Genomic DNA, 16,810 nt, shown 5'->3' on the forward strand with positions numbered 1-16,810 from the left:
CAGTAGTGAGGCTCCAGAATCCATTCTTTCAAGTGTTCCCTTATGTCACCTGCTCTTGCTTAAAACAAGCTAATCTCCAAAATGCTAATATTCCAAGTACTCTACCAGTGGTTCCCAAGTCTCAGGATGCACCACAATCACTTGGAGAAACTGTTAAAACACAGATTCCTGGCTCCTACCTCAAAAGTTTCTGACTGTGTACATCTAAGTAAGATTCTAGAGTTTACATTGCTGATCAGTTCCCAGGCTGGTGCTGCTGGACCAGGGATCATATTTTGAGAATTACTGTTACATGATGCAGAAATTCAAGGACACCATTGATGAGGCAAATCTGCCATGAAGTGAAATAAATAAGATGTCCCCCAGGTACATGAAGGCTTACAATTCTCTAGACCTTTGTATTACCTAGCACACAGGATTGCCATTTGAATAAGTTTGTCCCTTGGGATGTACTTACACTAAAAAACAAGTACTCATTATATACCTACAATTCAAATTTAATAAGACATATTCACTAAATCTGGCAACTTTACTGGTACAGTATCTTTCATGCATTCATCATTTATGTGTGGGTATAAGGGGTTCTTCTTAAGATCTTGTTGTCAGGGCTAATGGGACTTGTATTCAATCTGCCACCTTTACTCATTCCAAAAAGATAAATATCAGGTGGAGGTAAATAATGTGAGGACAGAACTATTTATTTGTCTTGTATTTTCCACAAAGTTATTTGGTCAGAATATTTCCATTCTTGTGCATTTTGTAGCAAAGGCATTGTTTTGTATTTGTTTTTGCACCTTAGGAGATGCTAAGATTTTTTTTTTTTACATTTTAAAAGGACAGGTTCATTAGGGAAGGAGATGATGTTTGCACAGATACAAGTGGGTAGAAATAATAACATCTTTCCTGTTATTGTGTACATTTGTTTGGCTATACTTTTTCCTCCTGATCAGAATCCATCATTCAAAGTGAGTTTTTAACTATTTTGTAAAGGAAAAGGTTTGCGAAAAGAAACACGGGCATAGTCACAGGCAGGCAGGTGTGCTGCCACTAAGATGTTCTTGACAACCTGGATTAATGAGGTTACAAAGTTATGCATCCATCTATCCATCCATACTACTACATACCCAAGCCTACTTGGGGGCTAGCAATAAGATTCCACAGTGCCACAGAGATAGTTTCTGGAAATTACAAAAACAAAGACGAAGCAAAACTAGCTTCAGATAAAGGATACTGTAATCACCTCTTCCATTGTAACGCCCAACTCCATAAAAAAAAAAAAAACAGATATGTTATTACCTCAGCAAACTGGGCAACCCGAATAGCTTCATCATCTGTCATTTCCGAGAGGCATTTTGCTACACTGATATACAGCTCTAGATCATCTCTCTGGCAAAGAAAAATCCGCAGCGTGTCAAAACAAAATGTAAGATAACAAATGTATTCTTAATATTTCACAAACTATTAGATTTGCTTATCTTTACAAAGAGTAGCTGATGAGATTTAACTTTAACCAAACCAAAACATGTGGCTGATTTTTATTATTTAAAAACATCTTTCCTGTTATTGTGTGTAATTGTTTAGCTATACTTTTTTCCTCCTTATCAGAATCCATAATTCAAAGTGAATTTTTAACTGGTTTGTAAAGCGACCTTTCAGAGGCCTATGAGGAAGGGGAAACACTAGTATTAAGTCACTTGACATAAACAGTACATGAACAACATGACGTATACTTCCAGGTGTAAAGTGTAAGGGCTGAGCTTTCTCATCCTCTACAGGCATTTGGTAAAAGGTCTAAAATCACATTTCCTGGTTTTGCACTGGTTAAGCTGCTTCTGAGCTTGCTGAAAACTTTGGTTCTAAATATTCAACCTCAATTTAGATCTTGGAAGCAAACACATTCTTAGTGAAGAATGTGGTTATTTCTTGCTAGCCTTCCCACCACATTCTTAAAACATATACCTCCCTGCTTTGCCAAAAAGGCTTTAAAAAATCCCAAACATAAATTGTCAGGAATGTAAATATTTTTGTTCCTCACCCGAATCTTATTTGGCAGAAGGTCAAAAATTTTTGCAGTAGCTTCGCAGAGCAGACTCCAGAGGTGGTAGGCAGGGCTGGGCAGCTTCATGGCCTGGCTCAGACCCTGCAAGGCACTTGAACATAACTCAGGATTAGAAAGTGAGGAAGTTGTTTGAAAAACTGCCACCATTAAGTTTTCAACAAAACCCAGGATCTGTTCATCAGAGACGTGTCTTATCCACAGAGGTGCAGATACCAGGAGGTATTTCTTGATATTCACCTGGAAGCCAAACAGAAGAGGTCAGGTGTAAACAGGCAAGTCTGGATTTGCAATGCTCAAAATCTCTAGATCTTTTTGTGTTCAAGGGCAGACTAAGAAATAAAAGGTGCAGGTTACCACCTTACTTTCCCATAGCTTCCCATTGGTGGACCACCAATGCATGTAATTTTGATTGCTGTTGTGACTTCTGATGCAGGGTGATTCATGTGCATACATGGTATCTACCAATTTATCTGTGTATTACTCAGATTAAACCTTGGATTTTTTTTTAAAGATTTATTTATTTATGCATACAAGAGCTGGGATACAGGCCAGAGATGCAGGGGGTAAGGGGATTCACCAGAGACAGAATGGGGAACAGAACAGGCAGACTGACTGACATGCACTGCTGAGGGGAGCAGCGGGTGAGGCAGGAGAGGTCTGCTGCGCCATGTGGGTAGCTTCCTGGCCGGCTGGGGATCGAACTTGTGCTGCAGAGGCTGCGGATTACTTCATAGTGTGGTGCTCAACCCCTTGCACCACCAGGGAGGCCCTAAACCTTGGATATTTTTTAATGAAGGGAATAAAATGTTACCTCTGAAAGTACATAACAATTGCTATTCTGTGGCAAGAAAAGCTCCTCAAAATGAAAGGCTGATCTGCTGACAATCAAATGAACAGAATGACTGATATTATTAATTTCTTCTCCTGAGAGTGCAAAAGGAAACAACATGAAGGACTGGGATGCAGGGAGGATTCCTGACCAAAGAAGAACAACTCATTAAGCTTGAGAAAGTGACCTTGGCATCTCAGAGTTCACAGAGCTAAGGGCGTGGTTAGTAACGGGTCTGTTATGTGCTACAGACTTGAAGAGTGGGCTTCAAAAATTCTTAGAATCCTAGTGTCATACTAAAGGAGCAGCAAGTCTAAAAGAAGTGGTATAAAAATAAAATCTGACAAAATCAGTAAATTTCTAAAAAGATTGATGTAGCACCATCAGTTACCTGAAGAGCTCACTTGGAAGAATATACCATTTCGGATCATTTTTTTAAATGCGAACAAATATAATTAGGAAAGTGAGTTCACAAACTTAATCAGCAAAGCTAAGAAGAAAGGTCAATCATCAAGAACAAAAGAAAAGAGTAGCACAGATCTAGAAGACAAGTGGAAAAAAATAATACAAAAGAGAAATGGAAGGATAAGTAAAACCTAGAAAAATTTCTAAGGCTGTTAAAGTTCTATTTGATTCAAAAGGAGGAAGAAAATACATCAGTATTTATGGGTTTTGCAGACAGCGAGACTCATCCCATTTATTAGCCATAGGCATGTTTTGTTGCTTACCACTTGTCTCAGTTTAATCAATCTATAAAATGGAAATAATAAAATCTACTTCTTAGATGTGAAATAAGCGGGGCACAAAATCTGTATTGTATGATTCTATTCTAAATAATATCTAAAGTATATATGAAAGTTCTTTTAAGAAGGCAAAACTACAGAAATAAAAGCACACGAATAGTAGCCTGGGTTTGAGATTGGCAGTGGGGGGATGACCACAAATAAGCACAATGGAACTTTCTGGGGTGATGGAAGTATTTCTGGTGATGGATGAAAATGCGTAAGTGTACTAAAAACTCATCAACTTGTACACTTGAATGGCCATATTTATAGTATATACATTATAACTTAAATAAAGTTGTAAAAAAACATTGACCTTTCGGAGCTGAAAAGACACAATCTAATGTCTGAAAGTTCTCATTGTGTGAGAACTTGCTTACAGAGAGCAAGGCCACAGCAAGTGCTCTTAAATGGCAGCTCAATCAGAGCTGTGTAGAGCTGAACAGGTAGCAGCTGACAGGAAGGGGAATGCCTCTGTAACATCCCCCTTCTATTAAAAGACCATTAGGGTAGGGCCTCCCTGATAGCCTAGGGGTTAAGTTTCAGCGCTATAACCTCTACGGTCTGAGTTGGGGAGCTAACCCACATATGGTGCAGCAGACCTCTCCTGTCTCGCCCACTGCTCCCCTCAGCAGTGTATTTCAGTAGCTCCTCCTGTTCTGCTCCCCACTCTGTCTCTGGTGAATCCTCTCACACACACCCCCTGTACCTCTGTCTTAACCCCTAGTTCTTCTACCAAAAATAAATTAAAAAAAGAACAGAAGACAATTAGGATATAAGAAGACTTTTTAAAAAAATTACAGTGCAGGGACTGAGGAAGAGGGCTTTGCATTTTCCTCAAGGAATCAAAGCCTCCTAGACTAGAATAACAGCAAAGATGAGATCATTTAATTTACAATCAACTGATAAACCTCTAAGGACTCCTGGGATGTTTTTATTCAGTCTCAGCTTGAAATGTACTCAAAATTATTCATCTTCACCAATTTCATGTCTTTAAGCTATCTGGCTCCATTCTTTCCATCCACTCTCAGCCTGCACCCTTGAAAATGCTGGCCCCTTACTCTAGGGCAAATACGAGCAAATACGAGCTAGATCACTTCTTGCTCAGCATTCTGCGCAAGCTGAGCACCCTAGCAGGTATGTTTTACTCTCTCCACATATATCTTTCACCTACATCCCCTCACACAGCTATCCATTCCTACCATCTTCAAGGTTCACCTAAATTACTGCTTTTTCTGTGAAAGGAAGGGATCATATATGAAGTACAAATAAATTTGTTTTTCTCTTAACACCTTCTGGAATGATTACATACAGGTTCAAATAACTCTATACCTTTCCACCTGCATGATCTCAAGAAAGGAATTTTAATAATTCGGGGTATCATTTCCCTTTTTTGTGACAAGTGGTAGCTGAAAGTATGAGTGGTGATGGCTGTGGCAGCATTCCAAATCAGTTTCCAATCTTCTGGCCAGTTACTGCCAAGTCCTCAATTTTCCTAAAATCCCATTTGTTCACTCTTGACTTGGAGAAAAGACACCCAAATGAATGTTAATCTCCCCAAGGAATCATCTCCTCCTGGTGTGCAGCATCCTCCACTATACATACACTCAGTCCATGGATCAGCGGTGGCATCACCCACAATCCCAACAGGGCAGCCGCATTCTGGGATGACTGTGCTTGGGTCACCATAATTTCAAGGCACAGTTGTTGAATCTCTTCACCTGAAAGAGAAGAAAGGAAAATAAAACCTTATATAGCTGCTTCTCTGCTCATTTTCAGGCTTCAGTGTCTCAAGTCAAAGCAGCTGCTTGTCTGACTTTGACAAGAAGTAGAACACAGCAAACCAAAACATGATTGCAAGAGACAGCTATGTGAGGAGGCTGAAAAATGTGCCCATCCCCATCCGAGTCCCCAGTCTTGGAACTGGCCTTGAACTAGCTCAGGAATATCCAGAGAAATCTAGACACTCAAATACTATTAAAATTTCAGCTAAAATTCTCTTTGTCACTGTTGACCCCTCCTGTCGGCCTTGCATTCAGCACATAAAGAAATCTAAGTCTGGAAGGGCTGAAGTCGATAGCCCAGGAAGGATTTAAAGACAGAGCCACATGTTCTAGTGATTGGGTCTTTTCAGTAGTCTGATTCCCCTTAGTGGGTATGTTTTCCCAACCAGATCTTTTCTTTTTTTCTAACTAGTTTTACTAAAGCACAAACAAGTTTTATATAGCATACAAAAGCAAAGGAAGTGCAGGAGAACATATTTTCCAAATGAAACCTCTGGAAACACAGTATGGTGACATATTTGGAACCAGTGAATATGTCACTTACATGGCAAAGGAACTTTACAGACGTGATTAAAGTTAAGGGCATTAACGTGGGAAGATTATCCTATATTTCTCAATTGTACTCATTAACCTCATGAATATAAATGTGGAAACCTTCATTGACTGCAGAGAACCAGAACGATGATGGCATGAGAAGGCCACAGCCCGCCATTGCTTGCTTTGAAGATGGATAAAGGGAGAACTGTGGGCATCTCAAACCAAGGACTGTGGGCATCCTCCAGAAGCTTGAAAGGGGAAGGAAATGTATTCTCCTTGTCTTAGTCTGCTCAGGCTTATAAAATACGACAGACTGGGTGATTTATAAACAACAGAAATTATTTCTCATAGTGCTGGAGGTTGAAAGTCCAAGATAGGATGCCAGCCTCATTGGGTTCTGGTGAACACACAGACTGTCAGCCACTCATTGTGTCCTTACAAGATGGATGGGGCTAGAGAGCCCAGAAAACATGCCTTTTAAGTCAGTAATCTCATTCAGGAGGGCTTCACCCTCATAACCTAATCATCCTGCAAAAGTTCCCTCTTCTAATACCATAACACTGGATTTCAACATATGAAGAGGGGGGCACACACATTCAGACCACAGCACTCTCCTTAGGGCATCTGAGAAGGATGCTGATCTTAACCCAGTGAGAATCCTGTTGGACTTCTGGCCTACACAACTATCAGATGATAAATATGTATTGTTTCAAGGCTCTAAGTCTATGGTAATTTGTTGCAGCAGCAATAGAAAACCAACATAGGGTACTTCCTTGAAACTCAGGGCTCTGGAAATAGGCTGGTAACCATTAGCCCCAGTTTTCTGGGACCTGCCTAGCACACCCAACACCACGAACATTCACTCAAACACTGCTTTGATGGACACATCAGGTCTGTGTCCTCAGACCTCCTCCACCTCCCCCTACCCTTTAGATATTTATAAAGTGACTCAATGAAAGTAATTCAGCTTTCCCATCCAAGATAACAAACAACTGGTTGTGACTGATCCCAGTCACAACCAGTTGATACACAGAATCTATTTTTCAACTCAAGTTGTATCCAGAAAGTAGAATCTAAAGGTCTGAAAAATTTGATATTTACCAAAGTTCAGTCTCATAAGTGGAGAGAGAAGTGCACCCCAGTTCACAGGAGGGTACTGATAGCTTTCTCCAATGGTTGCTATGGGTTTCATCACCACCTTGAGAAGGGAAGGAGGGACAGATTCAGGACCTGCAACAGAAACAAAAATAATAATGAAACACTTCAACAGCATCGAGAAAGTGGAAGATACTGACTTCTTTCTTCCAGGCATTTGGCATCCCATCTTCGCTGTGATCAGTCCTTCAATTCTGTTCTCTTAACCTCAACCCCTTGAACAGTGAAATCTTGCTTGCTTCCATTCTTGTCTTGAGTCTTTCCGTCTTGTCTGGATAGGGATGTTCCCCTCTGCTACTTAGCTGTCTTTACATCTAGTTTTCTAAAAAGGTCTAACTTACCCTACATTATTGCTTCATTGTTTACTCACTCCTCAATTCACTTCCTAAAGAGGAAACAATGATTGTCTACCCAGGTAGAGTTCCTTCTAAGGCCTATGGATTACCAGTCTCTGTGGCCCTAAATGGACATGTTTTGTAGCATGCAATTCACCACGACTTTTACACGCTGGCCTGAGCCACAGCCTACTGCTCAGAGATGGGCAATTAAGGTATCAGCTAATCCATACATTAGCCAGCTACCTATGAGAAAGTATCATAACTTTAATATTATATTCTATTTTTTTCATGTGGGGAGTAATTAGGAATTGAAAAGAAAAAGGATACACTAGAGTAGTTATATACTAGTTATGTAACAGGGTGGTCCCCAGGAAAGGTGGAGGTTCCAGGTTTCCTGTCACACCCAAGGGAGGGTGGCGCTGAGCAGAGAGAAGAAGCTGCAGAGGAGACTGAGGAAGGAAGGAAGCAGGATGGGGAGCCAGAAAGAGACCTGGAGGAGGCACATGGAGCTGAGAGACATGTGAAGAAACTGCGCTTGCCTTTTGGTCGTAGACTGGTTGACACAGATGTGGGTGAGAGACCCGTCGAGAGGTGACAATGGCGGTTTTTGTCTTGATTTTGATTTTGCTCTTTTCCCTCCAGACTTGTCTGGTTGTTTCTGATCCTTTCCTGTGGGTCCCCACTGGAAGATGCTTTAGACTGGTGGCAGGCTTTGGGGCCCTGCTCTGGGCCAATCCCATTTGGATGGACTTTTACCCACGAGGGGACGGGTAACTTTGGGTGTTCGATTGAGAAACTATATTCTTTGTCTTTCCTGTATTGTTTCCTAATTGTATTAAAGTTCCTTCCCATTAAAGTCTCATATGTTTTGTGTTGATGTGGCGGATGGCAGAACCCATTTAGAGCAGGCAGATTTGCGGGGTCTGGGCTGTCCCTCTCCCTGCCCTGTAACAGACTCACTAGTGAGGCAGAGTTGGAGTAACCATTAAGGATCATGTAAAAATAAAGCTACAATAGGGCAGAAATGATGTATAAAAAAAAAGTAGAAACCCAAGAAGGAAAAGCAGAAGCAGCAGAGGGAAATCAGCATCAGCAGAAAGAGAGGCAGAATCAGTAAATGGAAAAACATCATCAGGAAAAGGAAAAGCAGGAATAGAATCAGAAGATAAAGGAATAGAATCACCAGAAACTGAAGAGGGGGTCAGGAGAGGCTGGAGCAGAGTCAGCAAAGTAAAATACATCCACAGGAAGGAGAAGCACAAGAAAAGGAGAAGCAGAGACAAAATCAGCAGAAAAGTTGCATTAATAGCAGATGCTGAAAGTGGGGAACTAGAAGGGGAGACAGAATCAGCAAAAGAAAAAAAAATAACAGCTGTGAAAGGGGAAGCATGGGAAAAGGAGAAGCACAGGCAAAGGGAGTAGCAGAGGCAGAAAGGACCAGCAGAATCAGCACATTCCTAAAAAAGAAGGAAACAGAAGTAGGAGCAGTCAGCAAAGGGAAACCAGTCAGAGAAAGGAGGAGAGCAAAAAGGGAAAGCACAGAGAAACCAAAAAGCAGAAGGGAAAGCAAAAGCCCAGGGAAATGGAAAAGCACAGGCAGAGGAAGTAGCAGAGGTGGGAAGTACCAGCAGAATCAGCACACGCTTAAAAAAGGAGACAGAGGTAGGATGAGTCAGCAAAGGGAAACCAGCCAGAGAAAGGAGAAGCAGAGGGGGAAGAGAAGCACAGAGAAACTGAAAAGCAGAAGGGAAAGCAAAAGCTCAGGGAAAAGGAGAAGCAGAGGCAGAAGTAACAACAGAATCAGCAGATAGTAAAAAAAAAAAGAGAGAGAGAGAGAAGGAAGCAGAAGCAAGGGAGTCAGCAAAGGGAAAACCAATGAGAAAGGAGAAGTATAGGGAAAAGGAGAAGCACAAAAGGGAAAAGTAGAGGGCAAAGAAGCAGGAGGAAAGGAGCAGAGGGGAAATGAGAAACAGAGGGGGAAGGAGAAGCATAGAAAAAAGGGAAGTAGAATGAAAAGAAAAAGCAGAGGGAAAAGGTGAAGCAGAGGGGAAAGGAGAAGCAGAGGGGAAAGGGGAAGCAGAGGGGAAAGGGGAAGCAGAGGGGAAAGGGGAAGCAGAGGGAAAGGGAAGCAGAGGGAAAGGAGAAGCAGAGGGGAAAGGAGAAGCAGAGGGGAAAGGGGAAGCAGAGGGGAAAGGGGAAGCAGAGGGAAAGGAGAAGCAGAGGGGAAAGGGGAAGCAGGGGGAAAGGAGAAGCAGAGGGAAAGGAGAAGCAGAGGGGAAAGGGGAAGCAGAGGGGAAAGGAGAAGCAGAGGGGAAAGGAGAAGCAGAGGGAAAGGGAAGCAGAGGGAAAGGGAAGCAGAGGGAAAGGAGAAGCAGAGGGAAAGGGGAAGCAGAGGGGAAAGGAGAAGCAGAGGGGAAAGGAGAAGCAGAGGGAAAGGAGAAGCAGAGGGGAAAGGGGAAGCAGAGAGAAAAGGGGAAGCAGAGGGAAAGGAGAAGCAGAGGGAAAGGAGAAGCAGAGGGGAAAGGAGGAGCAGAGGGGAAAGGGGAAGCAGAGGGGGAAAGGAGAAGCAGAGGGGAAAGGGGAAGCAGAGGGGAAAGGGGAAGCAGAGGGAAAGGGGAAGCAGAGGGGAAAGGGGAAGCAGAGGGAAAGGAGAAGCAGAGGGGAAGAGAGAAGCAGAGGGAAAGGAGAAGCAGAGGGGAAAGGGGAAGCAGAGGGAAAGGAGAAGCAGGGGGGAAGGAGAAGCAGGGGGAAGGAGAAGCAGGGGGAAAGGAGAAGCAGGGGGGAAGGAGAAGCAGGGGGGAAGGAGAAGCAGGGGGAAAGGAGAAGCAGGGGGGAAGGAGAAGCAGGGGGGAAGGAGAAGCAGAGGGAAAGGAGAAGCAGGGGGGAAGGAGAAGCAGGGGTGAACAGAGTAGCAGAGGGGAAAAGGAGAAGCAGGAAAAAGAAGCAGAGGGGAAATCGGTAGAAAAAACAGCACAATGAAACCATGGGAAAGCAGAAACAAGGACAAATCAGGCAAAAGGAAAAACAACTGTAGAAAGGAAAAGCATAGGGAAAAGGAGAAACATAAAAAATGGGCCAAAAAACTTGAATAGACATTTTTGCAAAGATGAAACCCAAATAGTCAGGCTATGAAAAGATGCTGAACATCACTCATCATCAGAGAAAAGTAAATCAACACTATAAGAGAACACCTCACACCTCTTAGGATGGCTACTGTTAAAAACAAAAAAGACAGGAAAAGAACAGAAATAACAAGCGTTGGGGAGGATATGGAGAAATTGAGACTTTTACACTGTCGATGGGATTGTAAATCCCATAGATTGATAGAATCACTATCAAAAATAGTATGATGGCTTCTCAAAAAATCAAAAACAGAACTGCATATGCCCCGCCATTCCCACTTCACTGGGTATAATCCAAAGAAATGAAAGTAGAGCCTCAGAGATTTATTTGTACACCCAAGTTCACAGCAGCACTATCAATAAACAAGAGGTGAAGGACTTACATAGATAATTTTCCAAATATACTACGAAAGGCCAACAAGCACTTTTCCAAGTCGTTGTTCTGAAAATGTATCATGCTCTCATTCTTGAAATAGATGCTTCCTTAAACTGATGTTTTCCCTCTACTGAATCTCACTGCCTGATCTCATTTAACGGTCATGGTTTACATACTATTTGGGTGTGCTGATGACTAGAAAATCCATAATTCAAACCTAAGTCTTTCTCTGATGTCCTAATATCTCCTCTCCACCTAGGGTTAACTAAAAGATCAGCATTTTTCTTACGATGGCCACAAATTAACCTACCTCCTTACCAAATAGTGCAATAGTCTGCTTTCCATTGATGCTTCTCTCCTTTTCAATAAACACTTTTTGCTTTTTGAATTCTTAAAAGGTTACCTCATCTGTTGCATATGTGAAGCTTATTTCTATTGCATTTTTAGATGTAATACTAGAAAATATCAGGGAATTAACCATTTCTATTACAAGGAGAATGATTTTAGATTAAAAGCAATATAGTCGTGAACATATTCATTCATTCAACCATTATGTAATAGTACCACTCTTGTATGCATAAATAAAATAAATCTTTAAAAAAGATTTATTCCAAGTAACTCTACAGACTACTATAGAAAACATGTAGTTTCCATAGGCCCTTGGGAATCAGGAAAGACATTCAAGATGTCCTCTGCTATCAGGACCTAGTGTGAAATATGGCCATTTGCCAGATGTTTTATTGCTTGATGAGCTCTGCTATAACAGATTAACAGAATCTTCAATAACTGCATTTTACTAAAGACTTTACATGTTGCTTCTACAATTTTTAGAATCGACTGATATACAAACAACTATCAGAAACAAGGGAAACTTTTAAAATGGAACACAGGGTTGAAAAATCAAGTAAGTGCTACAATGCAGTAAATCTTCCACATTTAAAGGGCAGAGAATCAGCACTGAGTAGCATAACTAGAATCACTGAAAATTTTCCACTGCATTTGCAAGGAACTCATTCTGACACTAACTGGAATGAAAGGAATTATAGTCACTATTAGGGATGGGGAAAATAGTTGGCAATTCCACACATTTTGGGGGAGGCATGAAAGGAACAGCCTGAAAGCTTGGGTGAGGGGAATCACATGGTGTCTTTGCCCCAGAGATCTTTAGCACTGGACAGGAGAATCCAAATCTAAGTAACTAGAATGATCAGCTCCCTTCAAAAAGGGCTTTGTCTTTTAAATAAGTGTCTTTGATAAAAAGAAACACTGAAAAGCTTTTTAGACAATGGAGTTGGAATGGAAAACTGGGAAGACCGCACAGCACTTGTTAAAAGGATCCAGATGTTTCGAAATCTGGATACAAAGTTGTTTTAAATTTCTCATCCAGTTGACAGCCACAAAAAACCTTAGTAGAAATGGCATAGCTGAACATAATGCGTTACAACAGGATCCATTATCACACATACTTTAGCTACATGCAGGATCAGACACTTAATACCATGACAAACGTGTAATTCTGACACTAAAAGTCTGGTGACAAGAGGGCTAACAGCAGTGGTAGGCATATTCCCCATCACCAACATGTAGCTTGCGTAGGAAGGACACATCTTTACTTTGATCATCTTTTGTGTTCCTTAGAATCAACTAAGTTTAGAATTTAATTAGTATAGCTATATATGTATATATATAACGCTTAAACTGTGTATCAACAAATGCTTGAAAACTATTATATGCCAAGTAAAGTGTTCTAAGCATAGGATAAAACACAGATGTTCTTCTTGCCCTTGAGGGAACTATAGTCAACTGGGACAGACAGACTTTAAACAGAATTATAAACAACTGAGCAAATAATTACACACATGTAAAACACTGTGAAAAACGTATAGGAAAGTATCACATGAGAAATCTAAACTCATCTGGTATCCTTCCTCTCCTCCCACTGAAGAAAGAATGTTTAAACCAAGATGGACAGATGCGAAGGATTTTTTAGAAAATAGAGGCAAAGATAACTATAGTATGTTTGTGGGGACAGAGAGATGCTTAGTCTCCTGCCAGAAGATGACACTATAATCAAGTCAGTTGTGTAAAACAATTGACAATTCTGATAAATCAGTCTGATACTAAAAGTTAGTAGGATGCTTTGTCATAAGATCAAGTACTTCAAAAACACTCCCAGTTACCAGAAACCAACATATCCCTGGTCCCTCCAGCCCCAAGAAAGCTGCCCAGTCGACATCAGGATCTGAGTGAGGATGGCAGTATTAAGCAGGGCTGTGGCCAAGTGGGGATAAGAAATTGGCTACATATAGGGGAACTCAGCAAATGAGCAAATATATTGAGAAAAATGGCAGCCAGATTTCTTAATATCAGAGAAGAAACTTGTAAATACAAAAAGAATGCAAGGTAGAGTGAATCCTTAGGTACTGAATTAGAGAGATGGGTATCAACTCATGGTCTATTTCCTAACTCTGTTCACTGTAACGGCCTCACAGCAGTGACTGCCCCAGCAACAGTGAGATAATCTGTACCAGATCTTAGTGAAATATGCTCCACAATTTTCTGAAAGAAAACTGAGTTACCTGGCTACTGCAGGGCTGAAACAGTATAAGAGTCTAGAATATCCTTCTGGGCCACAAAGTAAGAAAACAGTCAAAGAATGATGGGGTCGTGTCAAAAGGACACAAGAGCCAACCTGAGGAAGCTCTTACTGATCTAATCTGGAACAATTTGAGTATGAAAATAATGACTAATTGAATAATAAATGATTAAATTAATAGGAATTTAGGGAGCAGGAAGAGAATGAAAAAGAGGGAGGTTGAAAAGAGAGAGCGAGAGAGAGCGAGAGAGAGCGAGAGAGAGAGAGAGAGAGAGAAAGCGAGAGAGCGTGAGCGCATGTAGAGGAGGGGGGACAGCCCTTCTTTATAGCAGAATGCCAAGTAAAAATGTACATGAAATAATGGAATCTTTTTTTTTTTCTTTTTATGAAGTAACATTGGTTTACAAGATTGTATATGATTCAGAGGTATAGGATCACACCCATCAGGTGTATGCTACCATACCAAATGCACCCCTAAGGCACCCATAATCCTGCACCATAGTCCATTGTGTCCCCTCCCCCCATATTCTCTCCTCCCCTTCCTACCCATCTTGTAGCCTCAGTTCCACAGTCAGATTTCTAGGGTTTATTATTGGTTTGGCTTTTCCTGAAATGGTTTTGGTTTTACCTAACCTTTGTTCTGTTTCTCTATATAGAATAATGGGATTTTAAGAATCACTTTTTGGCAATAATGATAGTCATAATTCAGGCAAGAAGACATTAATGGATACTAAAACTAATGAGTAAAAGCAGGAAGAAAAGCGGGATATTCTAAAAGTTTCAAAAATATCTTCACATGAAATATTTGCTCATGACAAAAGGAAAAGAGCAACTTTCTGTGGAGATCCCGGGGCCTGGAAGATACCACAAAGCAATCAGGTTCACATCACTGGTGCAGGCAACAGACACCATGCGCCACCCAATGGGACTCTGTGAGAAAGCAGAGCTCCTCTTTGATCTTCCTGCCAGAGTAGACTAACCTGAAGAATGAAGAACATCAAGCAAACCCAAATAGCTGGGTGCTCACAAGATAACTGACTTCTAACCTTAAAACATGAAAATCATGAAAGTCACAGAAGGACCGAGGAACTATGCCAGACTGGAGACTGAAGAGGTAAGACAAGTGCAGAGAGACCTGCTAAAGACATCATTTGGGAAACTGTAAAAGCTGAGCACAGTTCTGAGGCATACAGCAGGAGAAGGGGAGGGATCAAAACAGGGGAGGGAAGAGCAGAAGGGACTGTGGTGATGGTTCATGGGTGCCTGTGGTGGTGGAAGAGCTATGGGTACTATACCAGTGAGGAGAAATCAAACACTGTCCAAAAAGTAACAATGATATAAGATAATAAATGTAGAAATAGAGGAGAAAAAAAAACTGAAATAAGGTCTCAGGGTGAAGGGTATATAAGTATTCTCTGGCTGTTTTTGTAGCTTTTTGGGTAAACTTGAAATTATTTCAAAACAAAAAGTAAAAGAAAAGGCCCACATTAAAAAAATTTTAATTAAAAAAATGAACAGCCTCTCATATAATAAATACTTGCAAAAATGTTCAGACCTTCTGGCAATGCAATGCAAATTAAAGCAGTCTTAAGGTATCATTTCATACCTGACTGGTTTTTATTGTTATCCTTTGTTTATCTCTATGTTGGTTGCTTTGTAATTTGATACTAGAAAGAGTTTACCCTTTATTTTCTTTTCTGAGTACTGTTACATAAAGTGACTCATAATCTGTCATAAAGTGACAGAAACTCTCCAAAGAATATTCAATTATTTCCTCCACTTTACAGAAGCAACTAAGGTTTAGAGACCTAAGCAGCTTGCCTGAAGTTACATATCCAGCAAGTGGAAGAAGTGGGTTGTGAACTCAGGCAGTCCGACTTCCATGCCTTAAACCTGTATGAAATACTGCTTTCCATATTCATATATGGCTGAGAAACTGAAATCTAGTACAATTCTGAAGAGCACTGAGGCCATGCCATCCCCAAAATCACCAATCCTCAGATTCATCCACTAATAAATTCCTGAGAATTTATCCTAAGGAAAGCTATATGCATTAGAGAAAAAGCTCCATGTGGAGAGATGTTCTCTACTATGGAATTTTTTTTAATGACCAACAGGGAATGGTTAGGTTAATAATAATTCATTAACTTGATGGAAGATTCTTCAGTTATTTAAAATAATAGAGATGTATAGAAAATAGGGAAATGTTTATAATACAATATTAAGTTGAAAATACATATATATGTATACTAGAAACAAGTGAAAATATGAGTGCACAGAAAACAACAAATTAAAAAGATTCAAAAGTGATAACAGTTGTCAGAGTCATGGGATAATAGGTCACTTTTTTCTCTATTTTTTTATTGTTAACAATAATAAAAAAAAAAACATCAAACACTCCCAAAATATATCCTATTAAGAAATGTCTAGAAAGTATGGTAATAAATTTTTTTCATACTTTCCCCCAAGCCTCCATTTGGTGGAACACTGTTTAATATTTAAAAATTAGACAACACAAAAATAAAAATTTTATGATTCAATATAAGCATAACACGCATCTAGAAGGATATATCCTAGAATAGCGGCTCTGGCTATTCCTGGGTGGTAAAATGATAGGGGATTCTTATTTTCTTTATGCTATTTCTGAATTGACTGTTGAACACATATATTCATTCCTAATAATGTTTATCAAAGGAATTATATAGGTGACTCTTACTAAGTTTTAATATTTGAAAACAGCATGCAATCACGGTAATCAGCTCCATGATTTCATCCAAAAAGTAGGACAACTTCCTCGTATCAATTATTCTACTCTCAAGAGTTCAACAAATTCTGTTCCTCTGTCTAAACTCAGCAGATACATCTCAGGCTAACAGTCTGAGAATGACGAGGACATACCTAACTATATTTCACATGCAAGCCCCATATTTATATGTACAGATTATTGACCAATGAATTCGTATCAAGAAGGAAATGCCACACTTAATGACTTAATCACAAGGGTTTAAATATACTTCCCTCAAATAATCCTCATTTCTGTAAACTTTAAAGCCTAACGGAAAAATACAAGCTTAGAAAGTGTTACTCATTTTCTAGTGGTAGGATCAGAAACAATCCTATTATGTAGATATATGTAATATTAGCACTAAAAAGAAATGATTGTTTTTATTAATACTTTTAATACATTTTAAATGTAGTATTAAAGAAATGTAAAATCTTGACAAAATCTGAA

The 16,810-nt window shown here is 40.2% G+C and overlaps 1 protein-coding gene across 3 annotated transcripts in view; it reads right to left on the bottom strand.

The window, feature by feature from the left end:
* FOCAD (focadhesin) overlaps positions 1–16,810 on the bottom strand; it is a 268,670-nt gene that overhangs the window by 12,347 nt on the left and 239,513 nt on the right. For all 3 annotated transcript variants that reach the window (XM_037495054.2, XM_037495055.2, XM_037495056.2), the window contains 4 exons: positions 7,093–7,221; positions 5,276–5,391; positions 2,036–2,296; positions 1,297–1,386 (listed from right to left, as the gene is read on the bottom strand). In XM_037495054.2, coding sequence (XP_037350951.1) covers positions 1,297–1,386; positions 2,036–2,296; positions 5,276–5,391; positions 7,093–7,221 — 596 coding nt within the window. The remainder of the gene's footprint in view (positions 1–1,296; positions 1,387–2,035; positions 2,297–5,275; positions 5,392–7,092; positions 7,222–16,810) is intronic.

This window comes from Talpa occidentalis, unplaced genomic scaffold (genome assembly GCF_014898055.3).
Source record: "Talpa occidentalis isolate TD23 unplaced genomic scaffold, MPIMG_talOcc4v2.1 talOcc4.7, whole genome shotgun sequence".
In the NCBI taxonomy this organism is placed as follows: Eukaryota; Metazoa; Chordata; class Mammalia; order Eulipotyphla; family Talpidae; genus Talpa; species Talpa occidentalis.